At 41.9% G+C, this 27,830-nt stretch overlaps 1 protein-coding gene across 3 annotated transcripts in view; it reads right to left on the bottom strand.

The window, feature by feature from the left end:
• LNPEP (leucyl and cystinyl aminopeptidase) overlaps positions 1-27,830 on the bottom strand; it is a 103,889-nt gene that overhangs the window by 10,628 nt on the left and 65,431 nt on the right. For all 3 annotated transcript variants that reach the window (XM_077817234.1, XM_077817232.1, XM_077817233.1), the window contains exons 4-11: positions 25,060-25,191; positions 23,071-23,191; positions 22,344-22,498; positions 21,870-21,983; positions 19,856-19,987; positions 9,895-10,026; positions 7,183-7,343; positions 3,876-3,961 (exon numbers count right to left, since the gene is read on the bottom strand). In XM_077817234.1, the coding sequence (XP_077673360.1) occupies positions 3,876-3,961; positions 7,183-7,343; positions 9,895-10,026; positions 19,856-19,987; positions 21,870-21,983; positions 22,344-22,498; positions 23,071-23,191; positions 25,060-25,191 (1,033 nt within the window). The remainder of the gene's footprint in view (positions 1-3,875; positions 3,962-7,182; positions 7,344-9,894; positions 10,027-19,855; positions 19,988-21,869; positions 21,984-22,343; positions 22,499-23,070; positions 23,192-25,059; positions 25,192-27,830) is intronic.

The following is a 27,830-nucleotide window of genomic DNA, read 5'->3' as shown; positions in this document are numbered from 1 at the left end:
TTTGTGTGCGCTCTCCCTCTCTCTCCCCCTTCCCTTTGGTTCGATCCCCCTCCCAAAAACAAAAAACCCACCCACATAATAAACCTCTCTCTACAACTCAGTCACCATTTGAGTGAACATGATACTCTGTGCCTCACAATACTCAACACTATGTGAAAGACAGGACGTGATCAAGTCACAAGTCAGTAAAGATCACAGAATTATATCTGTGACATGGTAAGATATGGAGTACTTGTGGCACCTTAGAGACTAACCAATTTATTTGAGCATGAGCTTTCGTGAGCTACAGCTCACTTCATCGGATGCATACCGTGGAAACTGCAGCAGACTTTATATATACACAGAGAATATGAAACAATACCTCCTCCCACCCCACTGTCCTGCTGGTAATAGCTTATCTAAAGTGATCATCAGGTTAGGCCATTTCCAGCACAAATCCAGGTTTTCTCACCCTCCACCCCCACACACAAATTCACTCTCCTGCTGGTGATAGCCCATCCAAAGTGACAACTCTTTACACAATGTGCATGATAATCAAATTGGGCCATTTCCTGCACAAATCCAGGTTCTCTCACTCCCTCACCCCCTCCAAAAACCCACCCCCATACACACACAAACTCACTCTCCTGCTGGTAATAGCTCATCCAAACTGACCACTCTCCAAGTTTAAATCCAAGTTAAACCAGAACATCTGGGGGGGGGGGGTAGGAAAAAACAAGAGGAAATAGGCTACCTTGCATAATGACTTAGCCACTCCCAGTCTCTATTTAAGCCTAAATTAATAGTATCCAATTTGCAAATGAATTCCAATTCAGCAGTTTCTCGCTGGAGTCTGGATTTGAAGTTTTTTTGTTGTAAGATAGCGACCTTCATGTCTGTGATTGCGTGACCAGAGAGATTGAAGTGTTCTCCGACTGGTTTATGAATGTTATAATTCTTGACATCTGATTTGTGTCCATTTATTCTTTTACGTAGAGAAAGCTCATGCTCAAATAAATTGGTTAGTCTCTAAGGTGCCACAAGTACTCCTTTTCTTTTTGCGAATACAGACTAACACAGCTGTTACTCTGAAACCTGTCATGGTGAGATATGTCTATCAAATTATTGACTCTGTTTTCTATTATGTGCTGAACACAAATCTAAAACTTACCCTGGGGCAGCTTTTTGTATTGCCTTCCAGACAGCACCCTGCCCAGAAAGATGCTGATAACTTCTTGAAGAGCTCTCATTGAGAAGCTGTCAAGATGGCAATCACCGTCCACCAAATTTGATAGTCTCAACTGCTGACCCACTACCCATGGAATAATGTTTTTTCTGCACCAGATCCCAGAAGTTTCTGGGGATAGGGGCTGGAGTGTCTCAGTGGGGGCACCCAGCAAAGAGACAGACTCTAGTTAACGGGAGGGGGGAGGGAGAAGGAGGAGAGTGGGTGAGCACTGCTATCCACGCATCGAGAAAACTTGCAGGATTGACTCTGCCTGGTCTGAAAGCTGACAAACCTTGGACTGTCAGAAGGGCTGAGATCATAATGGGGAAAAGGCAACTCAGAACTTTTGCTTCATTTTCCAGAGTTTTGTTGAAACTCTTGAGTGCATTAAGAGTAAAGTCACTGTGGTTGAGAAATTCCTTTGCTAAAACTATGTTACTTGTTTTCCTACCACGTTGTCCCCAAAGGGGTTAAACTAGAAGCGCACACATTCTAGGTGAGGTTCTGGGGAGCATGTGTAAATGACTGGGAAGGGCTGTCAGTTCCAGGTGGTCTCAAATCCTCATTCAGGGCTCTAGGGCAGCTGGCTGGTAGCACTCTACATCCCAAAGAAGGGTATAAACCCAGGAACTAGCTAGAGCTGGTCAGAAAAAGCTGAGATGGGCCAATTTTCCACCTGCAAATGCAATTCCATAAAAATCTAAATGCTTTGCAAAAATCACATCAAATTTTGCCATAATTTTGTTTAGGTGGACATTCAAATAAAAAATGCCAAAATGTCCCAAAATATCTTGAATGAATTTTTTTTTAAAAAATGACCTTCAAATTTCACAGGGTTTATAATTTGTAATACATAATATAAATTTTTTTAAAAGAAGTTTTGCTTGGACTCAATGGATGTTTTCCCCCTGGAATTTTCTTTTGGAGATTTTGAAGACGTCAGGTTTTATTATGGTTTGAAATAAAGCCAAATTTCAAAATCTTGAAATCCTTTGTGAAGCAGAATTTCTATCCTCTGCCCAGATCTACAGCATGCTCTATCACCCCAGAACTAGAAACAGTGGCTATACTACCTAGACCCAATTGGCCTGGAAGCACACAGGACCCTGCAATTGGATCCCTTTGTAATGGACTTGTGACCACAGAGTGGGATATGGACCCAGAGATTGTAACCTTAAAAACAAAAACCCCAAACCATGGACAAACAGCATCTTGGAACAGAAGACATAAACATGTTGCTAAACTACAGACAATTTAGAGACCAATTACAGAACAGCTTATTATTTAAGAGGATTTCCTATCCTTTCTGGAAAAGCTAATGTCACATTTTTGGGATCATATACGATAAAAAAAGGCATTCAACAGCAGTAACTATTCTCTGTTTATCAATTAACATTTTTGAGGCTGACTACTTACTTGACTAATGGGTGTGACAATGTCACGAACATGCACACAAGTTTACACCTTGGTTTTCCCACAGATTATCGGGCTGTAAACTACTTTTTAGCCAACATCTCAAATAGCAGAGGTCCAGAAACAATTAAGTGAGATTTTGTAAATCAACTGTGAAACTTAAATTTTAAAAAAATCATTATCTGCTTAAACTAAACTACTGTACTTTTAACGTCATTTTATAGAGCATGAACACGTTATACCAAGATAGCTATAAAGGTTTCAAGATCGGCAGTAAGCATTCAACTTCAATTTTGTATGGTTTATTTGAAGCAATAGACATGGGGGGGAGACATTTTTACACAGTAGGTCATCATGAAATGTGTCAGATAATGAGTGTAATGGATAGGGAGAGGGATCAGTATGATAGTAGGATTAAAGGCATTCTAAAAGAATGGATCAAATTCCCTGCTGGTGTACAGTAAATCAGCAAAGATCCACTGATGTCCCTGGCTTACACCAATGTTGGCCAAGTATTTTTAGTACAAATACTGAGTAACAATCACTTTCATCATTAAAAAAAGTTAATTCAGCCCTCTGTACAGATTAGCACCTGTGGACTCAAAATGGCCACTGCAGCAAAGAAAAGGTGGGGAGAACGTGGGAAGGTTCCAAGTTCTAGACTGCCATACCTTGGAACATTAAAAAAAAAAGTGTTCTAACAAAGTAATTATTTTATGCCACAAAACAAAGTAAATAATATCAGAGGGGGAAATACACCTCCTTACAGTCATGCTGGCTGTGTCAATCTCCCAGGGCCGATTTCCTTAAGTACACACTGCTCAGAGCCAAATCTACTTCCTCAAGGCCCTCTCCCCAATCTGGCAGCTTGCAAAAAGACCAAGCCCTGTTTACTGCCTGTATTGTCATGTTGAATTAATATACTCCTAACATCACTGTCACTGATGCTAAGTACTCCAGGCATGCTCAGCACTCTGTGGTGACTTTGTCTGAAGGCACCATTGGTTCCTAACCACATCCTTATGTGATAACGAAAGACTAAAGCAACCATGTCTACAAAAGTGATTAAAATTACACTGTTCTCTGTTCCCTATGGGTATCATTCCAGTTATATTCTCCTCAAAAATTACTTTATACCATGCATGCCCTTGACCTCAAACCCTACTCAGGTGTGTGCAAACAAAGGCTGATATACAAAACTGAAGTAACCTGCTTTCACTGTACATTCTAGCTACAGAGGCCTCAGGTCACATACCTGACTTCTGGTCCAGTAAATATGCATAAGGACAGAGGAAAGAGCAGCTGCTAGTAGTGTAGGAGAGAGGGATATGCCAGAGATAACTGTAAGAGAAAAATTATATTTTTTTCAAGACTTATACAGTAGTATAGCTTTTTGTAATAAGTAACAATCAATACAATTAGTTTTGCTGTTGTCTCACCTTTTTTTTTTTTTAAACTGCTTTAACATATTATGGCATTTCAACAAAATAATGTTAAGAGATCCATTATATGCCCCCCCATCATTACAGTATCTGAGTAACTCACAAACCATTTTTATCACATCTCCTCCATTCCTCACCTTACACATGGAGAATTGAGGCACAGAAAGAGTAAGCAACTTGTCCAAAAAAGGAAATCTGTGACAGTGCCAAAAATTGAACTCTGGGCACTCTGTCCCAAATTCCTCTAACAAAAAGCACAAGCAGTTATACAAGACAAGGACTCAAGATAATCCCGTACTAGAAGAGTAAATATTATCCTCAGCTTCAAATTAAGGCTGTCGATTAATCACAGTTAACTCACACGATTAACTCAAAAAAATTAATCGTAGTTTTAATCGCATTGTTAAACAATAGAATACCAAGTGAAATTTATTAAATTTTTGATGTTTTCTACATTTTCAAATATATTGATTTCAGTTACAACACAGAATATAAAGTGTACACTGCTCATATTATTATTACAATTTGCACCATAAAAAGAAAGTATTTTTCAGTTCACCTCATACAAGTACCATAGTGGAATCTCTTTATCATGAAAGTGCAATTTACAAATGTAGTTTTTTTTTGTTACATAACTGCACTCAAAAACAAAACAATGTAAAACTTTAGAGCCTACAAGTCCACTCAGTCCTACTTCTTGTTCAGCAAATCGCTAAGACAAACAAGTTTGTTTACATTTACTGGAGATACTGCTGCCCACTTCTTATTTACAGTGTCACCAGAAACTGAAAACAGGCGTTTGTATGGGACTTTTGTAGCCGGTATTGCAAGGTATTTACGTGCCAGATATGCTAAACATTCGCATGTCCCTTCATGCTTTGGTCACCATCCCAGAGGACATGCTTCCATGCTGATGCCGCTCGTTAAAAAAAGAATGCATTAATTACATTTGTGACTGAACTCCTTGGGGGAAGAACTGTCTACGGCTCTGTTTTACCCGCATTCTGCCATATATTTCACGTTATAGCAGTCTCGGATGATGACCCAGCACATGTTCTTTTTAAGAACACTTTCACTGCAGATTTGACAAAACACAAAGAAGGTACCAATGTGAGATTTCTAAAAATAGCTACAGCACTCAACCCAAGGTTTAAGAACCTGAAGTGCCTTCCAAAATCTGAGAGGGATGAGGTGTGGAGCATGCTTTCAGAAATCTTAAAAGAGCAACACTCCGATGCGGAAACTACAGAACCCAAACCACCAAAAAAGAAAAATTCATCTTCTGCTAATGACATTTTACTCAGATGATGAAAATGAACATGCATTGGTCTTCACTGCTTTAGACTGTTATCGAGCAGAACCCATCATCAGCATGGATGCATGTCCCTTGGAATAGTGGTTGAAGCATGACGAGACATATGAATCTTTAGTGCATATGGCATGTAAATATCTTGTGGCACCAGCAACAACATTGCCATGCGAACACCTGTTCTCACTTTCAGGTGACATTGTGAACAAGAAGCGGGCAGCATTATCTCCTGCAAATGTAAAAAAAACTTTTTTGTCTGAACAATTGGCTGAACAAGAAATAGGACCAAGTGGACTTGTAGGCTCTAAGGTTTTACACTCTGTTTTATTTTTGAAAGCAGTTATTTTTTGTAAATAATTCTACATCTGTAAGTTCAACTTTCATAAATAAAGAGATTGCACTACAGTTCTTGTATTAGATGAATTGAAAAATACCATTTCTTTTGTTTTTTACAGTTCAAATATTTGTAACAAACATATAAAGTGAGCACTGTACACTTTGTATTCTGTGTTGTAACTGAAATAAATATATTTGAACATGTAGACAACATCCAAAAATATTTAAATAAATGGTATTCTATTATTGTTTAACAGTGCAATTAATCACAATTAATTTTATCTAAGGCAAACCCACTGAGGGGGGTGAACTGGGTTGTAACCAATTTCCCACAAATCACTATGAATTATTCACCTGAAAAGTCATCCTTCAAGAGCTATTCACCTAAGTGCAACTCCAAAGGGACATCCATGGAAAACCCAGGAAGACAGATGTACAAAAACCAACCTTCCAATCCTTATGAAGGCAATTTTTTTTTAGGGCCTAATTTTGCATGATGTGAAGTGCCCTCAACTCCCCATTAAATTTCAACTGTGGTAGAGAAAACCACAATCTCATAGGGTCTGCAGTTTGAGAATGTCCTTGTCTTGTTATATAAGAAGGATAAGGTGCCTGGTTACGGAGTACATTTGACAAATTGATTTTTGCAGTTATCAGTTGCTTCATATTTGCACCAGTATCTAATCTTCCATAAAAAAAAAAAGATGTTTATTGCCATGTATTCCTCTACTACTATGGATACTATTCCTAAACAAGGAATCTTTAGCAATTAATTGATACACACAAATGCTAATTTATGGTCAGTCTTACTTTGTAAGGGGGAGAGCTTCCTTATCCACATTCTACACTGTCCTCTATCAGCACAAAATGTGCAGATTTGACCTAGTAGGAAAATGTACAGGTTCCAGAAGAAAGTTTCCTGGTCCTTTAGACACCACCAACATTCGTCTGCAGAAGGCTACTTTATTTGTTACATTTGCAAACTCCTCTCATCTACCTTCTATCTCATCCCCATATACCCATCCTTTATGTGCCCCAACTACTTGAGCTTGAAGATTAAAAACTGCAACTACTTGAAATTTTTTTTTATTTTAAAAAGGAAAATGAATCCAAACATAATCCTGCCTGTTGTCCTATTGTGCACTGGAGTTAATCATAGAAGCCAATTAAAAACATCAGAAAAATGAATAAATAAAATTTAAGTTATGATGAACTCTGTTCTGAGAAAAAGCAATGTAAGGTCTATTTCAGTTGCTGAGATGGAGGCAGACAGGGACTATCTTTTATTTTTCAAGGCAAATAATAAAATACCTCTGTGCGTACTGCTGTGTCTCACTTCATTTATTACTACCTGCTCTTTAGAGAAAACTACTGGAGCTCTGAATGTGTTAAAGTGCAAGGAATATGCACTCTGAAGACAGTTAAAATTGCATGAAAGTAAAAGATAGATTTTCTGAGGGCTGGGGGAGAATAACCTTCCATCTGATGTCCAATTTTCTGATTCCACACTGCGCAAGAATCTCTCCTGCTGGAGATGGAGACTCTTTCCTTTTCTTTTAACAGTTACTAAGGGAAATCCTTTCTGCAGAATCCAGGTTTTCATCAGTTTTTTTACATCTAGTGTTCCGTTTGTGATCTGTAAAACATGAAGACATTCACTTTCAACAGGAAGACAATGGGTATTCTTCATTTCTCTTTGTCAAATTCTATCCTCAGCTCAGCTCACCACACAAGAGCCATCTTGAAACTAAGTGCCAATGCAAGCCCCTGTGCAGAATTATTCTGTATTGGCTTGCCAATTTTGTCAGCAGTAACTGAGGTAAACAGGTGTTTTATCTTCTTGAATGCAAGAGATCCAAGTGACAGCCAAATAAGAAAGGGAAACATGGGAATGCCAAGCAGGCTAAAGTAGGATGTGGAGGGAGGAAAACAGAGCAAGTAACTTATGGATTAATTTTAAGGGCAGGTGTTCTGGGTTGTTTTTTTTTTTCCTTCTTCTACTTTCATCGCTATTTTGGAATTATAGAGAAGTTGCAGGTTAGAAGGCAGGTTTTATTTTTCAATAGTGAACATTAAGATCTGAAATAAAGTCTGAAATGCCCAACCGATTCTGCTTCCATCTGTGGTTAAACAACCTTTTAAATTAAAAAAAAAAAAAAAGCATTCAATATTAACTAACCTTTACTTATTTACTGTTCATGTGTCACCCCCTCCAATTCTTCCAATATGCTACTATTACAATAAAAATAAAAACTAATGACTCTTTGCATTAGTGCAATACTCTTCATCCCTACATTGCAAAGTATTACACACAGTGGTGGTTATGTGTTAGCACCTCCACCTTTCTAGTAGGTAACTAATGCCTCAGTCCTACAAGCTGTCTCACACAGATAGATCCCTGCACTTGCGTGCAATGGGATTCAATATGAGGGGGGCTGTGTGTATGCACAGGGGTCAGCCTACCTGGAACAACTTGCAGGACCAGGCTCTAAAGGAAAAAGGAAGTTTATCACTGTTCAAATTACCTGTATTACTTGCTGTTCTGTCCAACTGTCACTTTTTCAGCTGCCCTCACTGTCCATCTGAAATTCAAGTTATTGGTCTATGCCTACACTTATGGAAGAGTGTATATAACCCCTATATAATTGAATAGGGGTTAAAAACTCAATAAAATTATCAATCCAAAGGAAATAATTTTCTGTAAAGAGCTTCTGTTAAAATTTCTAGAGAAAGCTTATCATTCGTTCTTAAGTTATTTACTTTTTGATTTATTTGGGTGGACTCCCCAGCTACCTCATCTCATTCACCTTCTCTTCCTCCCACCCCCACCCCAGTTGACAAAACTCCCCCTTATGCTCATCTGTGTCCTTCCTACACTTGTAAACCTTCTCTGGCCCAGTCTGTCCACACTCCATTTTCTTCTCCTCAAAATACACTTTTGCCAAGAGACCTACTAATCCTAGTCCACCAGCAAAGTGCTTGTTTCATTAAAAAAAGAAAAAACATCATGGAACTAACAAGGCCCGTTACCACCATCAAATCTTCTTGCTTCTCTCACATCCCATCTCCTTTGTTTCTGTGTTGTCTGCTTAGATTGCAAGCCATAGAGGGCAGGGATCAAGTCTTCTTGCACGTCAGTACAGTATCTTGCAGGTTTACAGTGTCTAGGCACCATGCGAGCCAATGTAAATTTTGTGCCATTGAAACCCCCCAGCTCCCCAGTTCCAAGAAATCGCTAAAGTGTAAGTAATGCTTTTAAAAATTATTGTCTGAAATGTTCAGCATGCTAACACTGATCCATGTTCTTATCTGGCTTCTGTCATTAGAGCATCTCTTAAATCCAATAAGAGCAGGAAGGACTCCAACATGGGAAAGAATTTCTCTTTCCTCCCACAGAAAGAGACTGAAAAGTTTGTTTTCAGTTTTTATTTTAAATGCTTTAAAAGAGCCTCCTCTTCTCCTTTACCCCGGTTCTTGAGGCTATTGTATGAGGCTAAAATAAAGAAATGGATTTTCCATTTTGTTCTAAAGACAATGATGTTTATGATAAAAGGAAACCAGATTTTATGGTTGGGATTTTCAGAAGTACTCAGCTTTGGCCTAACTGCTCCCACTGAAATAAATGGGAGAGTTAGGTCAACAGTAAATATTTTAAAAAGTCCAACCCAGTAAGTATCACTGGTGGAATGGAGATTCAAGCTTTTCTTCTGTACTAGGGCCCAAATCCTACAGATGTTTAAGCACATGAGTCATTTTATTCATCTGTCTAGTCCCCACTGACATCAGTGGGACTACTCATGTGAGTGAAGTTATGCATATGCTTAAGCGTCTGAAGGCTCAGGGGCTATAGCATAACACTAGCAACATGATAGTTATGGTTCTGAATGCCTTCCCCATTCCACTTTTCCACTCTTTAAAACACAGGGGAGAGGAGGGCTAGCAGGTTTGGCAGGCTCTCTTCTAGGCACAAGTGTTGCTCATTTATGTTTGTGCATCTCTGCACAGAATTTTGGAATGAGTGATCATGAGCAGAATGACTGATAAACAAGGACTTTTCAATATATGTCTGCAATATATGGCCTTATTTAGTAATGCTAATATAAGGAAATAAAAGCAAAGACATTTTCTAACATCTCACTATAGCACATCATGTAAAAACCAAAACACAGAATATCCAAGACAGTTACCTCATTCATGCTGTCCCATAAATCATCGCTGTGGGTGGATCCGTAGCTGTGATTATACAAATAATTCTCAATCCCAGCTTGAAAACTATCATGTTTGATATACTTTTTCAGCATCAACAAAAGGGAAGCTCCCTTAAAAAAAAAAAAAGTCAGTAAGAGAAAAAGGTGTTTAAGAACCCGATTCAGGAGAAGCAAGCACAGATTACAAGACTGTCAGTACTACTGGCTTTAGGAGATAATTTAGGAGAGAATAATTGAGATTCCGGCCCAGGGAGTTTAGTCTGAAAGCAATTATTTTGACAATCTAAAATGCTTGGGAAAATGTTTACAGATTTAAAAAAAGACACACAAAAAAAACAAACAAACAAACAAACAAACAATGATGTTTCACCGACATTAACTTAGTTTGAAAGACTTCCCAATTAGTACCATGTGAAAGAAATGGCGTTGTGGTGGATGCACCGTCGATGGTTGTCAGATTTCATTAATACTACTGTTAGGTGCTGTACCTCTCCGTCCTTGCGAGAGCTGGTGTTAAATTCTAATATGTAAGCAACTACACAAGAATGATAGAGCCAAACAGCAATCACAAAAGAAAGCAAGATACATCAATAAGTGAAAACAGGGAAGAGAAATGCCAACAAGTACATATATGGATGCTGCTTGTTTAAAAGCTTGAAAAGCACATGAAAATATTTTGTAAAATAAGCCTTTCAAACTGCTAAGTTTTCACAGAGCTAAGTATTATTTTTAGATCTGTTTCCATCAGTGAAGTCATGGAGCAATCCATGTCTGCGGACAGAACTGTGGTTTTACTCAGTTGAACACAAGGATCCTCCATGGAAACATTCCTACATCACAGCAACCCAGTCCATAAATAGCCCAAGGGTAGACAGATTGCAGCTAAAGTGACACTGACCCTGACTAGTTTATGTACATCACACTGTTGGTACCAAAACATACATTGGAGAAAGAATAAAGAAAACTGAAAGACCTTTGGGGAACTCCAGCTATTTAACATTTGTGCCTTGTCTAGACTGGCAAGTTTCTGCACAGTAAAGCAGCTTTCTGCGCTGTAACTCCTGAGGTGTACACACTGCCAAGCCACTTAGTGCACAGAAACTGCGCAGTTACCGCGCTGTGAAAAAACCACCCCAACGAGAGACGTAGAGCTTTCTGTGCCGGGGCTACAGTGCTGCGGTGTCAGTGTAGATACCCTGGTCGATAACTACGCCGCAACTGGCCTCTGGGAGGTGTCCCACAATGCCTGTTCTCGCCTCTCTGGTCATCGGTTTGAACTCAACTGCCCTACCCTCAGGTGACCAACCATCAGCCCCACCCCTTAAATTCCTTTTGAAAGTCCCTTCCTGTTTGCTCGGTGGTGTGTGCAGTGGTCTCAGCGCACCTTTCTAGATGGCCGAACCTGCTCCACACACCCGCTTGGAGCAATGCTGAGCGGCTGGGACCTCATCAGCATTTGGGGAGAGGAGGCTGTCCAGTCCCAGCTGCGCTCCAGCCATAGGAATTATGATACCTATGGACAGATTTCACGACGCATGACAGAAAGGGACCATGACCAGGACACATTGCAGCACAGGGGCAAAGTGAAGGAGCTGCGGAACGCCTAGCACAAGGCACTGGAGGCAAACCACCGCTCCAGTGCTGCGCCCACGAGCTGCTGGTTCTACAAAAAGCTGGACGCAATACTTGGTGGTGACCCCACCTCCACTGCAAAGGCCAATGTGGATACTCTGGTGGCTTGCATGCCAGTCGAGATTGGACAGAGCCAGGAGGAGGAAATCTTGGACGAGGATGTGGAGGGGGACCCAGAGGCAGAGGATGACTCAGAGGTCAGAGATGCATGCAGCCAGGAGCTCTTCTCTACCCTGGAGGAGGCTAGCCATTGGAGCTTGGCGAAGCACAGACAGGAGGCGGTGGCCCCTGGCAAGTGGCTTTGATTTTGGGAATCACTGAAGCAAATTGTTGGGGGCAGGAGGGTTGCAGAAAGCCGGCTTGTGTCTGTATGATGTGCATACCACCACATGCCTAGTCTGAGTGGTTTAACAGGGGGTTGATTGACTCCCTCACTTCACGGGAATCTCCCTCAGATCTCCACGAAACTCTAATGGAGATACTGGGAAATCTGCTGCTGCAGGTTCTTTGGCAGAGCTGTTTTGTTCCTTGCCCCATTAACGGTAACTTTCTCGCGCCACTCTGCCACATTGCTGCACACAGGTGAGCGCATAAGGGCCAGGGCAGAAGCTGCAGTCTTGGAGATGATCCTCCCTTGACTCCCTGCTCACCCTCAGCAGCGAGATCTTCCATAATGAACACAGCCTGTGGAAAATGTGGGGACAGTAATAACTATAAGGCCCCTCCCTACAGTGATGGCTCTCCCCAAGAGCCACATGCCCAGCGTACAGTATGGTCCTGGAACACTGATTTCCCCTACCCCTGCAGTTACTCACCATTTTGGGAGTCTGGCTGACCCCAAGCAAGCATGCATGAGCCACAAGTTAGTGATAGGTATGTGAATAGTGGCTGTGTTTTAAATCACTGAATCAGTGGTCTTTGTGTTGCAAACAAAACTGCTTCCGTAAAACGTTGCATTTTGGCTTCACAGAGATGACCCTGGGAGCCCAGCCTCCCTCTTCGTTATCGCCAGCTGAACAGCTGCGCAGAATTAGAAAGCAGCCACAAAGAACTAAGGACCTTTCTGTGTGAGGTTATGATTCACTTCATGGCTGAAAAACAGGAACTGAAGGAGTGGCAGGACAGCGAGAAGAGGGACTGAAAGGAAAACGTGGCGCACCAGAACGAAGCCATGGAGCAGCTGTTAAACGTTATGGAGCACCAAGCGGACATGCTCCAAGCACTACTAGCACTGCAAACCAAGCAGCTCCACCCCCACCCTAAACTGCAGCCGCTAAAAACTCTTTGCCACGCCCCCCCCCGGACACCACCACCACACTCTTATCAACCTCCTGGCTCCAGTTTGTACCTGCTGCATTCCACTCCTGCCCCGTCACAGTCTAGCACTGTGGACTCCTTGTATCCACTGCACTCAACACCCGTCTCTCTGCAGTTTAGCCCTGATGAAGTACAGAACCCTCTGCACTGTACTCCAAAGGAGGAGGTTGGATAGGATTGTGATGTTGCACCCCATAAGGCTCTATAGAAATATGCTTATGACGTATATATGACCTAACTGGAATATGTTTTATGCTACCTATGCCATGTAACATATCTCTGTAAAGGTTATGATCTACTGAATCTATTCATCCTATTTGTATGCATGTATCATTTTTGTATTCTAAGTTATGAATATTGGCTGTGTACTTGCTTGATTTTTAAGTAGCCTTAGTAAAGCATTTGGTCAGCGTCTTGAGAAAGGAATGTGCAAATTAAATGCCAAATCAAGAAGCACTTAACAGACAATGGATCTTGGAAGGCTCCAATCCACATAAGAAGTCTACATGAGGATGTTCAATGTAGCACGTGAACCATGGCTGCTACCTGTAAGTTCTGAGTCATGCATGGACTTGTGACTTGCACATGTGACTCCAAAAGTCCATCTTGTAGCTGGAATTCTACACAGGGGGATGGAGGGGTATCCACCCACAAGAGAAAGTCTATTTAACCTCCTAGGAGACACCTCCATTTTGTTTTCAACTGGCTCAAGAGATAGCCTCTCCACCCCCAAGGATACCTGAAAGAAACTGGACCAAAGAACAGTAACTACAGGGGGGTGAGTGATTGCTGGACCCAGACTACAAGGAGACTAGTCTGTAAAAGGAAGCTTACTGGAACTCCTCTGAGGGTGAGGTTTTATCTGTATCCAGTTTTCTTACTGTATTAGGCACAGACTTGCGGGTTTTATTTTATTTTACGTGGTAATTCACTTTGTTCTGTCGGTTACTACTTGGAACCACTTAAATCCTACTTTCTGTATTTAATAAAATCACTTTTTACTTATTAATTAACCCAGGGTATGTATTAATACCTGGGGGGCAAACAGCTGTGCATCTCTATCAGTGTTATAGAGGGCGAACAATTTAGGAGTTTACCCTGTATAAGCTTTATACAGGGTAAAACGAATTTATTTGGGGTTTGGACCCCATTGGGAGTTGGGCATCTGAGTGTTAAAGACAGGAACATTTCTTAAGATGCTTTCAATTAAGCTTGCAGTTTAGGGGATGTGGTTCAGACCTGGGTATGTGTTTGTGGCCGGCAAGCGTGTCTGGCACAGCCAGGCAGGGCTCTGGAGTCCCAAGCTGGCAGGGAAAGCAGAGGCAGTAGTAGTCTTGGCACATCAGTTGGCAGTCCCAAGGGGGTTTCTGTGATCCAACCCGTCACAATGATACCTGGATACACACAAATCTTTAACAGTCCTGGGACTCCACCTCCTCCTGGGATCCTCCCTTCCCCTATCCCCCTCAGTGCTGATGTGTTCTTTTTGTTTGTCTCTCTCCTCCGGTTGTTTAATAAAATAATTGATTTGGTTTGAAAGTAATCTTTATTCCATTAATTGAAAGCAAACAGAGCCCTGCAAAGCAACAGGCAATTTTCTTAAACCCTCTTAGTGCATCATCTGTACCAATCACAATCACCTCCTAGCATTACAAGCACTGCACTCCTGAACATAGCAACAAATATTAGTGGCTTTCAGGTTCAAATCGCTGCCTCAAAGCATCCCTGATCCTTATGGCCCCGTGCTGCGCCCCTCTAATAGCCCTGGTCTCTGGCTATTCAAATTCAGCCTCCAAGTGCTAAGTCTCAGCAGCCCAGCACTGAGCAAAGCTTTCACCCTTCCCCGCACAAATATTATGGAGCGTGCAGCATACAACTATAAGTATAGGAATAGGGTCATCGGCCAGGTCCAGCCTCCTATATAGGCAGCGCCAGTGGGCCTTTAAATGGCCAAAAGCACACTCAACAGTTATTCTGCACTTGCTCAGCCTGTTGAACTGCTCCTTGCTGCTGTCAAGGTGCCCCATGTATGGCTTCATAAGCCACGACATTAAGGGGTAGGCAAGGTCTCCCAGGATCACAAATGGCATTTCGACTTCCCCTACGGTGATCTTCTGGTCTGGGAAGAAAGTCCCTGCTTGCAGCTTCCTGAACAGGCCAGTGTTCCGAAAGATGCGTGCATCATGCACCTTTCTGGACCAGCCTGCATTAATGTCCATGAAACGCCAGAGTGATCCACAAGCGCCTGAAGAACCATAGAGAAATACTCCTTGCAATTAATGTACTCAGCGGCCTGGTGTCAGACTTGGAATATATGTGCCATCTATCGCCCCTCCGCAGTTAGGGAAGCCCATTTGTGTAAAGCCATCCACACTGTCACGCACGTTGCCCAGAGTCACAGTCTTTCAGAGCAGGATGCGATTAATGGCTCGGCAACTTCCATCAACACAAGTCCAGCCGTCAACTTTCCCATTCCAAACTGGTTAGCGACGATCGGTCTGAGTCTGGAGTAGCTAGCTTCCATAGTGCAATTGCCACGCGCCTCTCCAACGGCAGGGCAGCTCTCATTCTCGTGTCCTTGTGTCGTAAGGCTGGGACAAGCTCATCACAGTGTCCCATGAATATGGCTTTCCTCAGCCGAAAGTTCTGCAGCCACTGCTCATCATCCCAGACGTGCATGACGATGTGATCCCACCACTCAGTGCTTATTTCCCGAGCCCAAAAGTGGCATTCCACTATGCTCAGCATCTCCGTGAATGCCACAAGCAATCCCGTGTCATAGCTATTACCTGTGGCAAGATCGATGCTGAACTTCTCTTGCCTTTGTAGTTTAAGGAATAACTCCACTGCCACTTGTACGTGTTAGTCAGAGCAAGCAGCATATTGATCAACAGTGCGGGATCCATTCCTGCAGCCCGAAGAGGCAGAGCATGCAGTACACAAACCGTTGAAAGATGGCGCCAAATGCGGACTGAGGCACAGGGATTGCTGGAATGCAAAGCAATGCATCACAGGGCATTGGGACAGGACCCAGGATGCCCCACAACCACCTCTGCCTTCCCACAACTCCTATCAGCAGAAGAGGAAGAGATGTTCTGTAGGACAGCTGCCCAGAGTGCACCGCTCCGAAGACCACTGCCAGTGTCACAAGTGTGAACACACTATTGCGCAGGCAGCCGACAGTGTGAACACACAACAGCGGTTTCCCTTCAGTGCTCTCTGAGCCGCGCTGTAATTGTCGGTGCAGTAACTCGGCCAGTGTAGACATACCCTCAGTTGAAAACTAGGATCCTCCATGGAAACATTTCTACATCACAGCAACCCAGTCCATAAATGGCCCAAGGATAGACAGATTGCAGCTAAAGTGACACTGACCTTGAATAGTTTACGTACATCACACTGTTGGTATAAAAAAAAACAAAACACAAAAAAATACCACACACACTGGAGAAAGAATGAAAAAGACCTCCGGGGAACTCCAGCTATTTAACATTTGTGTGACATCACAAGTGCTGCTCTTAACAAGTTTTGCATGAATATTTTAGAATTTAAGGAAGACATCCTCAGGGAATTTAAAGGCTTTAGCTATCTGAACTGCAGGTGTGTCATTTACTACAAAGCTTTTTAAACACTGGCAATCTTCACTTCTTTGCATGCTTGCATTTGTGCTTTAGATTTGACTTTATTTGCTCATTTTCTCATGAATTAGTGTAATGTGTCTCCAACGAACAGTTTGTTCCACTAGCATTTTCTTGTTTTTAGGAAGTGTTCAGATAACCTGGTGGCCTAGAGGTTTGTACTCCCAACTTCCTGTAAGAGACCAAGGCTCAATTTCTGATTCTGGGCTCCTTGTACTCCTTAGAGTGGGAGCAGTGTGGAGGCTCCCTACTCAACAAGACCTCCAGGACAGAGGAGCTTCCCTCTGGGGCCAGTATGGCCACTGGTATGGGTAGGGCTTTGATGGCCAGTAGGCACCCAGCCAGGGACCTATATTCTGGCCTTGAGGTACATGTCAACACTGGTATCCATAGGGGTTCCCCCGGTGGCCTCCATAGTCCCTCTGGCAAAGTCAAACAGGAAAAGGAAGAGCCATGCTCCGAGGCGTCAGAGTCCCAGGACTGTGGCAACATGGGGGCACCAGTTTTGGATGGAGACAGGAGACTGTCAGATTTGTCCAAAGTCCAGCTGGAGGTTGGGATCAGTGCCCCCGATGTAGACTGCACTGCTGGCTGCACAAGGGTCGGTGCCACTGGCAGTCGGTCCTGGTGTGGGCATTGGTAATGGAATGCTCGCACAGCCTGATGTCCAGGGTGGGGATAGCCTACATGGGACAACCTGTGGGGTCAACTGCACTGGTACCAAGGAAGGGCCTTGCACTGCCTCTGGCACGGTGTCCCCAGCAGCCCCAGGCAGGGGAGTCTCCAGGTGCCAGGCTGAGACTTCGACCATACACTCCAACTGTAGACCCAATGCGGGTGCCAGACTCGCAAAGTCTTGGACGAGTGGCGAGGATGGGACCCACAGGCCAAGGAGGTCCACTGACAACTCTTGAACTGTCAGTACCAAACTCAACAGATGCCCAGGGGCCAGAACCAGAGTTGACAGTATGGTACGTCCACCCTCCCGTCCTGTATCAAGGGAGAGTCAGAGGCACCTGCACCATCGGGCATGCCGGAGCCAGCACTGAGCCAGTCTGTGTTCCTCTTAGGGGAGACAGAAAAGTTACCTCAGGATCTGGAGTGTCCCCAATCAGCTTTATGGGACCTCTTAATTGGTGTTGATGATGGAGAACAACTCCTGCGCCTCTTCAGAGACAACCCAGTCCCAGAACAGGTGGCAGACATTCTCTCCGAGCCAGAGAGCAATCTGCGCCCTGAGGAAGGCCTCAGTACTGGGTGAGCCCTCATGGCCTGCTCAAGCAGGTGCTGCTTCAACCAAAAGGACCCATGTCACCTGAGTCCATCTGCTGTTCTTTTAAGAAGAGAAGCAGCACTCATTTAGATGGGCTTTGCCCAGAAAAAGCAAGCACCACGTGTGGGGTTCGCTATTGGGGAATCGCCCCTCCACACAAAGTGCAATGCTTGAACCCCAGTGATGGCATCACCAGGGAGCACTACCACTAAACAAAAAACACATTACTAATTATCAACTATGTACAACAACTAGGCTGCGGGGGAGGGGGACGGGAAAGAAGAAAGCCAAAGGTCATGAACAACCACCACTGCCCAGAGCTCCAACTCCAGCTGACGGGTGGTAAGAAGCAACTGAAGGAGGTTGGGGTGACGCAGCCTTATATAGCCAGGGGAGGGGCTACAGTCATGAGGTACAAACGCCATCCCTCTAGGGGTACTGCTAGATCTCTGGCGTGCACTCACCTACTTAGAATACACATCTGTATCTACTTGAAGAAGAACGACACTTACCAGAGCAAGGCTAAACCAAAGTTATTCAATGCAATATTCAATCTTTAGGGCCTGATCCAGAGTCCACTGAAGTCATTGAGAGTCTTTCCGTGAACTCCAATAGGTTTTACATCAGGCTATTAAAGCGTAGGATTTAAACATGAAGTAAAACTCTTAAAACCACATTCGTTTCTATGAAGATATTCTGAGTGAAAGATTGGATCACCTGCAATTCTTAGCCTTGCTATTGATTTTCCAGTAGCCCCTTAAAAGTAATCTCTTTATTAAGAAGGTGTACAATAATCATCTGGAGGCCCAAGACAACATTCAGATCCTATTTGGCAGTGCAAAGATCCTGTCATCACACATCCTAGGGACAGATGGCAATCAGAGCCTCACAGGCAAGGCAGCTTGAAAGTGACATGCTCTTGTGCTTCCACTTTAGAGAGTGGAGCACCAATGGAAATGCAGAGGCTTCGTTATGGCAAGCTGCTTCCATTATAATGCTGCAATTGGCATCTCAGATGTCCCCAGGGTGTTGGGATGAGAAGTGTTGGATTTTAAGCTCTGTATCTATTTAAAAAGAAAAAAAGAAAAATAAAAAAAGTCTTTCATTAGGTACTAGTTTCCCCCTACCCTCACACTCCTATCCCCCCAAAAAGCACAAAGATGATGAAAAGGTCAAAGTCAAATGTTAACAAGGAAAATAATCGGTCTTGCTTTTAAGTTAGTGTGGAATACAAACACAGAGCTGAAAGCAAAAATAGGTTTAGCAAATTTAAATATGTGTTTAAGACGTGATGGTGTCAATATTTGGGTATATTTTTGTGTTGTAGTAAACTGGAAGTGTCTACAGAAAATATGGACGAGAAAAGTGAGGGACACAAACAATAGAGATGTGAATGAAATCTTTTCCTATGGAAAAATAGACAGATTCTTGGGTGCAGCTGAGTTCTGCTCAACACACAATTGAAATATGAGGAGAAAAGGGTGATTATATGCCACTTTTACATCCTACTAGTGCTGAGTCCAATCCTGATCCTAGGTCCAGTCACAATTTACAGCAGTCTCAGGTCTGCCCTAATTTTCATCCAGCTACAATTGCCCTTAAGGAGTAATTCCAGGATCTAGAGATCACCAGAGTACCAGTGGACTCCATGCACCCACTGCCGCACCTAAGTCCCTGGAGGGCAGGGGGATGCGGTGCGGGTTGACAGGTAAAGTCATGGAGGTTGGGGTGGGAAAAGAGAGGCACAGAGCCAGCTACACTGGTGTAATATGACACTGGGCACGTATGTTAGTATACTGAATGGGATCAAATGCCTACTCATAGGAGAATAATTTAATCAGTATTAAAACACAGAAAACCTCTCATGAAATGTACAGTTTTCTCTTGAGATAAAAATACTGGAGGCCAACTAAAAAAACTGGCATCTTATGAGCAGCCTAATTTGCATTTACCCACAAGGATGATTAAAGAAAAAGTTTCTGACTTAATTTGTTATTTCCCAAAAGAAGATGATTTTGGAAAAGAGATATATACAAAACACACGAGACAGAGTGATTTTGCTAGCCTCTTCTGAGGTTACCTTGATATAGGAAAGCGCATCAAACATTTCTTCAATCTGCTCTGAAGATTGGACAGCAGAGGAGATTGGACGTGAGGCGTTTAAGGAGTCTTTCATCATTGTCTTGAACCGTAGTTTCAGGAATTCTTCATCCTAGAAGAGAAATAGGAGTTTTTGCCCACGTGAGAAGTTAGAACAATAAAGGATTATGCCAAATTCACCATAATTCAGAACTGGAACGCAGAGCCTGGAATAGATAAGTTAAGCATTCCTTCTCCCTGCTGTCCTATTTACTTGGCATGTAGTCTAGTCATCTGACCCTCTCCATTTTGAGGCTCAGACTCTCTTTTCTTCTCTCACTGGAGACAGCAAACCAGTCAGTCAATCTCCTCTACCTAGATTATCATTGTTTAGTGCACTGTGGAACCATCAGCTCTCTTCCTCCCAAACCATAGCAGCAGAAGCTTACTAATGGACACACTTGTAAACCTGTATCTGCATTGCCACGAAGAGAGGTACCATGCACAACTCCGCAGCCTAAAAGAATAAAGTGTCCAAAGACCCAGTCTCTCCACAACAACCAGCCTCTCTTCGCAGCATAACAGCAGATATTCAGCAACAGTTAAAACCCTTGGCTTTCAACAGAGGTAGGATTTTGTAGAGAGTCTGTAATTGGCATAATTTGTAACTTGATTATGCTACCAAACACAGAATCAAGGCACATACACATTCATGTCAATCGGACTCTACAGAGCCAAAGGTTTGGTGTAGGCAGATCCTTTTGCGGGTTCAGGGCCATATACTGTAAATTTATTGGTACAGGAACCAGTGTCTGTTATTTGCAGCTATAAAGCAGCCTGCACACCCACAGTATGATGCTGTATAATAATCTAACCATAATCACCTGCCATAGGAATGAATATCTTCAGAAATACTGAAGTGTTTTAGCTAATACATTGTCTAACACAGGTTGGACTGGCAATGGTTTATATAATCCTTCCTCCAAATGAATGAACTAATGAGGCTGAAGAAGTGATTCCACAATAATTATAGTCTAAAAAAATTACAGTGAAGTCACTGGACTATAGAATGACTTGTTAGGAATATGCACACTGAACATTAAACTTGATTTTCTTGGCACCAGAACCTGAAATCTTTATTACATTCTAGATTTACATGCAGCAACTTTAAATAAACGCACTGAATATTACCAGAGTACCTCTACCTCCTACACTTAAGAGTCTGACCTACTACTATCCAACAGTGAGATGGCAGATATTTTGCCCTTTTCTATTTCAGTGGGGCTTTGTCTGGGTGCAGAGGTCTGCTAATGTGTTTATGAGTGCAGGATTGAGGCCTTAGAGCACTCCTGATAAGAAAAATAAAGAAAGATCAATGAATAAAATAGTCAAGTTGCTCTGGGGCCAATATACATTTTCTGTGAAGAATTAGATACTATTTTCTTTAAGTGTGCACGCGGGAGGAGTTTGATAAAACATTTTTGGCACCACCAAGTGGTGAAATTTTAGGCTTCAAAGCAGCAATTTAATTTTTTTTTAAAGCAACTTGTTTGACTGAAAAGTTACAACCACAAGATTCTAAATGAGATTTAGAAGTATACAACACGTAACTTGCACAGTAGGTTAAAATACACACTCGTGCAAAGCATGATTCAGTGTTAAACACTAGATCACTGATTAAACAAAGCAAAAAAAGTTTTGCCCATTATTTTGTGCCTATGAAGAAAACATCAATTTATCTGTTTCAAAGGAGGTCACATGTAAAGGAGTGCATGTGCAAATTTGTAGGCCACTTTTGAAAATTTAGCCCACACAATTTTATTTAAACAGTGATTAAGATTCCATATTATTCGTAATCTTATCAGTGAGTGTCCTTGGAACGATTTAGAGTGCAATTTATGTCAGATTTTCATCACCTAAACCTCGTGAAATGGAGGTAAAAAAAATTTTTATGTCAGCATTAAAAAGAAACCTCACTGATGGGAGAAAACTTCAGATTTAGATGAAGTACTCACAGTCTGCAGTTCTGGGAAAGTTCTTTCCATGGCATAGTATTCCATAAAAGTGGCAAATCCTTCATTCAGCCAAAGATCATTCCACCATTCCATAGTTACTAAATTACCAAACCACTGGGGGGGGGGGTGAGGGGGGGCAAAAACAAACAGTTTTTAATTGTGCAAGATGTGAGAAAAATCAGTCAAATTTCAAGATTATAACAAACGTATAATCCAACCAAGAAAAGACACTTTATGAAGGGCTACATTGTGGTTTTGCCACAAACCCTATGTACAGGGCAACATTTAGTTGTGCTTCCCCACAAACAAGCTAGGAAAGAGATTACGACCCAGAGGTCCAGTAACTTCCAGTTTCCTGCTACACCAAGTTCTATACCCGGTGCAGTGCATATGCTTAGCAAGTGTAATAGGGAAGGGGAAGTGTTAGAATGAGAGAAGACTGCATTGTTAAAATATAGCATTTTAATCCAGTACCTGATGAGCCAGCTCATGAGCTATCACTGCAGTTACCAGCTTTTTATCCATTGCTGAAGAGGTTTTAATGTCATAAAGGAGTGTTGTCTCTCTAAAGGTGATTAAACCCCAGTTTTCCATAGCACCTGCCTGGAAATCAGGAATAGCTACCAAATCTGGGGAGTGAGGGGAAATAAATAAATGAACCAGACAGTCACAAGTTACAGTAATGCTGCACTTCAGATCTACCTGCTTTACCACAATCTAGATCTACCAAACTTCACTATTTAGCCACCAATGCTGCAAACACTACATGCTAGCTGTAAGTAAACAAGTCATCCCATTGATTTAAAGAGCAATTACGTACGGAGAAATAGTTTTGCAGGTTTGTGTCAGGTAGATATGTCACTCATACTGAGAATTCTCTATGTCCCTATCTGAGCATATAGTGTTAAAATGTACAGCAAAACTTCTCCAGAGGGCACACTGAATTGGCCTTTCTTACACCGAAGGTTTACAAACTTCTTGAGCCTGGGACCCATTTCCCACACACTCATACAAGCCCAGTTAAACAGCTATTAAATTTTAATATTTTTTTTTAAAGTCAGGTTTTGGAGGGTTTTTTATTCTTAAATTATTTTTATTTTGAAAAACCCTCTGAAGTATGGAAAAAAACTGCTACTTATTAGAAAATTATTATATATTTATTTTTTTTTTTTTTAAAAAAAGATAGATGAAAATGCTTTACCTAATTTTTGAAGAGGGTACTCTATATGAAAATACTTCTGATAAAACTCCAGGAGCTTCACTGCTGTGTCTAGGGCATGCTCAACTTGGCCTAGCTTCTGTGGCACGGCATATATAGATACCTGGCATAATAAATAAAATAAATAATAAAAATAAATGAGAAGCAAGAAAATATTTCATGGGATGCAATCACAAACAGCAAGAGAGGGAACTGGTAGGCAAAAAACTAAGTGGATAGGGGTAATTCCCTGGCTAGTTTTAAGGAAATATATATAAAAATCACAAGCATTTGATATCAAAATGTTTGGAGATTGTTGTCACTTCTTTTATTCATCATCACTTCAAACTGTTTGAGGTACATTTATCCCCCAAATGCATCTGAATGTGCGTAATGCTAGTTTGAGTCCGGATGCATACGTTATGCACTTGTTGATGACAACTCTAAGAATGCAATTCTCCCAGGAGTTACTGTTCCTCGCACCATTTAAACCTGGAGCTGGGGTAAACTGGATGAGGTGGAGAGGGCAAAACAGAGATTCCATATATCTTGTGAGCCTGAATATCTCACTGCATCAGCTCCATAGCAGCTAGAACCAAGGGGATTATTGGGGAGAGGCCACAGAAATCTTGTCTAGGTAGATCCAGTTGCTCCAATCCCTCCCCACCCAGTACAGTAGGTGTGGAGAGGTAGCAGCTGCTATTCCAGCTGCTGAGATGCTGTGTTCCACTCCGATGACTTGACTGTGGGAATGCACAAATTCTACCCCCTTTAGTTTCCATTCAAAATCTAAGCTCAGCATTTGTGCCTGGGATTGGGCAATTTCTCCCCAGTACAAGCAACCAAAAGAAAAATAAAGCTCCTCCAAACTGGACCACAGAGCCTAGCCTATTTATCTCTAATTACAACTATTTGCCCATGCAAGAAGGGAAGTCTGATAAAAATCCACAATTTTACTCTATATATTGGTTTAGAACAAGTTATATCAAGATAACATTTCTTAGCAGTATATCTGATCAGGGCTTCCTTTCCCTCCTGCAGCTTTGTTAACAAAGCTACCCTTTGGCTCCTTCTAGACAAATACTAATGTTTTCCATTTCACCACAAAGGGACAGCTCCTGCTAGTGACAGGGTCTGATTCCCAAATTGTTACTCATGGGAAGCTCCCACACCCCTTGTATGACTAAATACTGCAAGATCCCTCCTAAGTATCTTCCTTCTCGTCATTCTCAAGTATACAGCTTCCCACCAACCCAGCAGGTCATATCCCTGAAGCAATGCCACCAAAGATTAAATGAAGTCAAGAGCAGTTGCCAGGTGCTCAGCACTTTTCAAAAGTCAGGGCAGACATATTCAGGCACCTAAATATGGACTTAAAATTCTGGCCCGAGTCTGTCCTACTTGGAGCATAGACTAGTTTGGATAGTTGGCTCTAGGTAACATAGATATAGAGCCCAACTCCCTTTTTTGGGTACAGGAGAGTGCTTCTGCTGTTCCCTGCTCTCATGTGCAGTGATGTGGGAGAGAAGTAGCCATTTGGGAGAGGGGGGGCAGGACAGCACTAGTCACCTGCCGTGACTCCGCTGGGGGTAGACAGGTTAACATTCCAGCTGGGGCGTCACCAGAACTCTGCCAATGGAGCCTGTGCAGGACAGGTACTGAATCCATATCCCTTCTGGCTGGCTTGGCACTGCTCCTTCACAGACAAGCCCATCCTACTTTGGGCATCAGCTCTGAATCCCCCAGCACTGTGAACTGTGCAAGTGGCTTGCACCACTATACCCTTGCTCTGGGCAGACTTTCTGCAGCCAGGAGCCTGCTGTCAAGTTCTGGCAACACAAGCAGACCACCGCTCTGGAATCAATCCAGTCCACAGCACAAGATCATTTACTAGACACTCTTATAATAGGTGATAGGCACAGAGTAAGCAGGAAAACATCCCAGAGAGCTACTCGTGTATGTGTAGAGGTTAAAAGTACAACGGAAACATACCAGAGTCCTATTAGTTTCCTTACTGATATTCTTCAGATTTGCAACAATGAACGCTACCAAGTAAGTACTCATCTTCAAACTCACAAAGAATTCATCTTGAACTATTCCAGCTGCCACAGGGATGGTTACACTCTGCAGATTTAAAAAAAAAAAAAAAAAAAGAAGATAATGTTACTACTGAGGCCAATTGGAAAAAAAAAACAAAAAAACTATCAGATAAAGGGCTTGGAGACCATATAAAGAAGTTACGCCTAGAGTGCACAATGGCAATTATAAGTAAGTTTGTCAGACCATTTTATTACAGTAGAACCTCAGAGTTATGAGCTGACTGGTCAACCAGAAACCTCATTTGGAACCAGAAGTATACAATCAGGCAGCAGCAGGAAAAAACAACAACAAATACAGTACAGTACTGTTTGTACTGTACTGTGTTAAACAAGCTACTAAAAAGTAAAAGGGAAAGTTTAAAAAAGATTTGACCAGGTAGGGAAACTTGATTCATTTAAATAAGATGGTTAAAAGCAGCATTTTTCTTCTGCATAGTAAAGTTTCAAAGCTGTTTTAAGTCAATGTTCAATTCTAAACTTGCAAAACAACCACCGTAACTCTTTGTTCAGAGTTACGAACAACCTCCATTCCCGGAGGTTTGACTGTGTTTTAAGGTGCTAAGATACTAGTGGCCATGTAAAACCCCAAGGTATATACATAGGCAAGTTGCTCATAATGTAACAAAATGTACTTATGATGAAGCTAACATTTTCCAGGTCTACTTTGCATGCCAGACAGAGTTTATGAAAATCCTATAAGAAAAGTACACAGCATACTACAGATTAACTGACAACATAGAACAGTGAAGGTTTGGGGATATATCTGTTATTTTAGGCAGCTTTTGTAGCCATAAAATTGAGTTATCTGCCTTATCCTCTGCATAGTGCCTACATTAGGCTGCACAGCTGACTGAATGAAACTGTATAGTTCATGGGGGGGGTGGAAGAGAAGGAACAACATCGTTGAAATAATGTATTCCCTGTTTGTCAGACAAGAAAACTTGGCCCTGATTCTGAAAACACATCAACTTTCAGCCTGAGTCTCATAAATTTTAAGCCTGAAGGTACCATTATGACCCTCTAGTATAATCTACATTACAGAGACCACATATTTTCACCCAATAATTCCTGTACCAAGCCCACAATTTCTGGTTGAATTAGAATGTGTCTTTCTGAGACAATCCAGTTTTACCTTAAAGACATTAAGTGATGGAGAATTTACCACATCCCCTTGGTAAGTTGTTTCAATGGCGAAATGCCCTCACATACAAGTTTACACTTTATTTCCAACCTCAATTTGTTTAGCTTCAACTTGCAGCCATTAAATCTTGTTATGCCTTCATCAGCTAGTTGAAAGAGTACTCTTCTCTGAAACCTTCTCCCCATGTAGGTACTATTTATAGACTTGATCAAGTCACCTTTTAACCTTCCTGTGGATAATGTTAAATGCTTGAGCTTCTTTATGATGAGAGACTTAACTTGGGTTTTCCCAGAGGCCTCCAATCATCCTTACAGCTAACAAAAAGATGTCAAAAAATTGTAAGAATTTAGACATTAGAACTGGACACAGTATTCCAGTCTCACTAGTGCTATACACAGAGAATGCCAATCCTCTGCTCCTATTTAACATTCCACAGTTTATGCAGCCAAGATTCACTTTAGTCCTCTAGAGCTCCCAATGTAATGCTGTAGCTATGTTCAGTTGGTTATCCACCATGATCCCTAAATCCTGAGAAATCTGATGGACTTGAAGTTCAACATGTGCTCAAGTGTTGGTAGGATCTGGGCCTAAATTGTCAAATCTAAGTTAATAAAGATACTACTTTCCTTGGCAATAAGTTAGTATACAAGACTTGGAGCTCCTTATAGGGAGCCTGCATAGATGTCCTTACAAAATCAGAGTGAAAAGTCACTGAACCTGTCGTACTACATGTAATGTACTGTACATTTAAGAAATCGTATGGGACTGTATAACTAAAAGACTTTTGTAATGCATATGCACAAGATGGCAAGTATTCTTGACAGAACGCAAAATTCAGAATCAACTAATATAAATCGCATATTCAGAAACATAACCATTATTCAGTTCAGAAATCAAAAAGTATTATATTTCAAATTACAAGGAGCCAATCTAACATGAATGATGAGTGAATAATTCTTTTTTAGATGACAATTTCATTAGTGAATTGATTATTTTACTTACTTTATTTCTTTTGTCATGCCCTCAAAGTGGATTCTCAATGCTAAGTGAGGGACTTTACTACCTAATTCTCATTAACACCTTTTTCATATTGAGTGAAAAGGAACCTGGAAAATGCTGTTTTTAGAGGTTAGCAAACTGCACATTCCAGGTAGCAAGCTGCAGGGAGCAATTGGTGCACCGCTGATTTTAAATAAGGGATGGCAGGGGGAGTAATAGGAGGTGTCTGCTTAATTCAATTGTCCCTAAAAAAAAAAAAAAAAAAAAAAAAAGGAAACAGCCCCCTCCTCTCCCCCTCCCCCCACAAAATTGGGAATGGTGCGGGGGGGGGGGGAAGAAAGGACTAATTACAGCTTGGCAGAAGTACCACAGTGAAAGACAGACAAGCTAGGGTGGTAGTGCAAGGGCAGATGGAGGGAACCAATCTGGGAACAGAGGAGACAGGAGGAGGAGCAGTTGCTGACTAATCTAGGGAGCTCAGGAGAAGAGAAGCAGCATATAAATTTGCCATCTAATCTAGTTGC

Source organism: Eretmochelys imbricata, chromosome 5 (assembly GCF_965152235.1).
Source record: "Eretmochelys imbricata isolate rEreImb1 chromosome 5, rEreImb1.hap1, whole genome shotgun sequence".
Taxonomy (NCBI): domain Eukaryota; kingdom Metazoa; phylum Chordata; order Testudines; family Cheloniidae; genus Eretmochelys; species Eretmochelys imbricata.
This window is presented reverse-complemented; position numbering and strand designations above follow the sequence as displayed.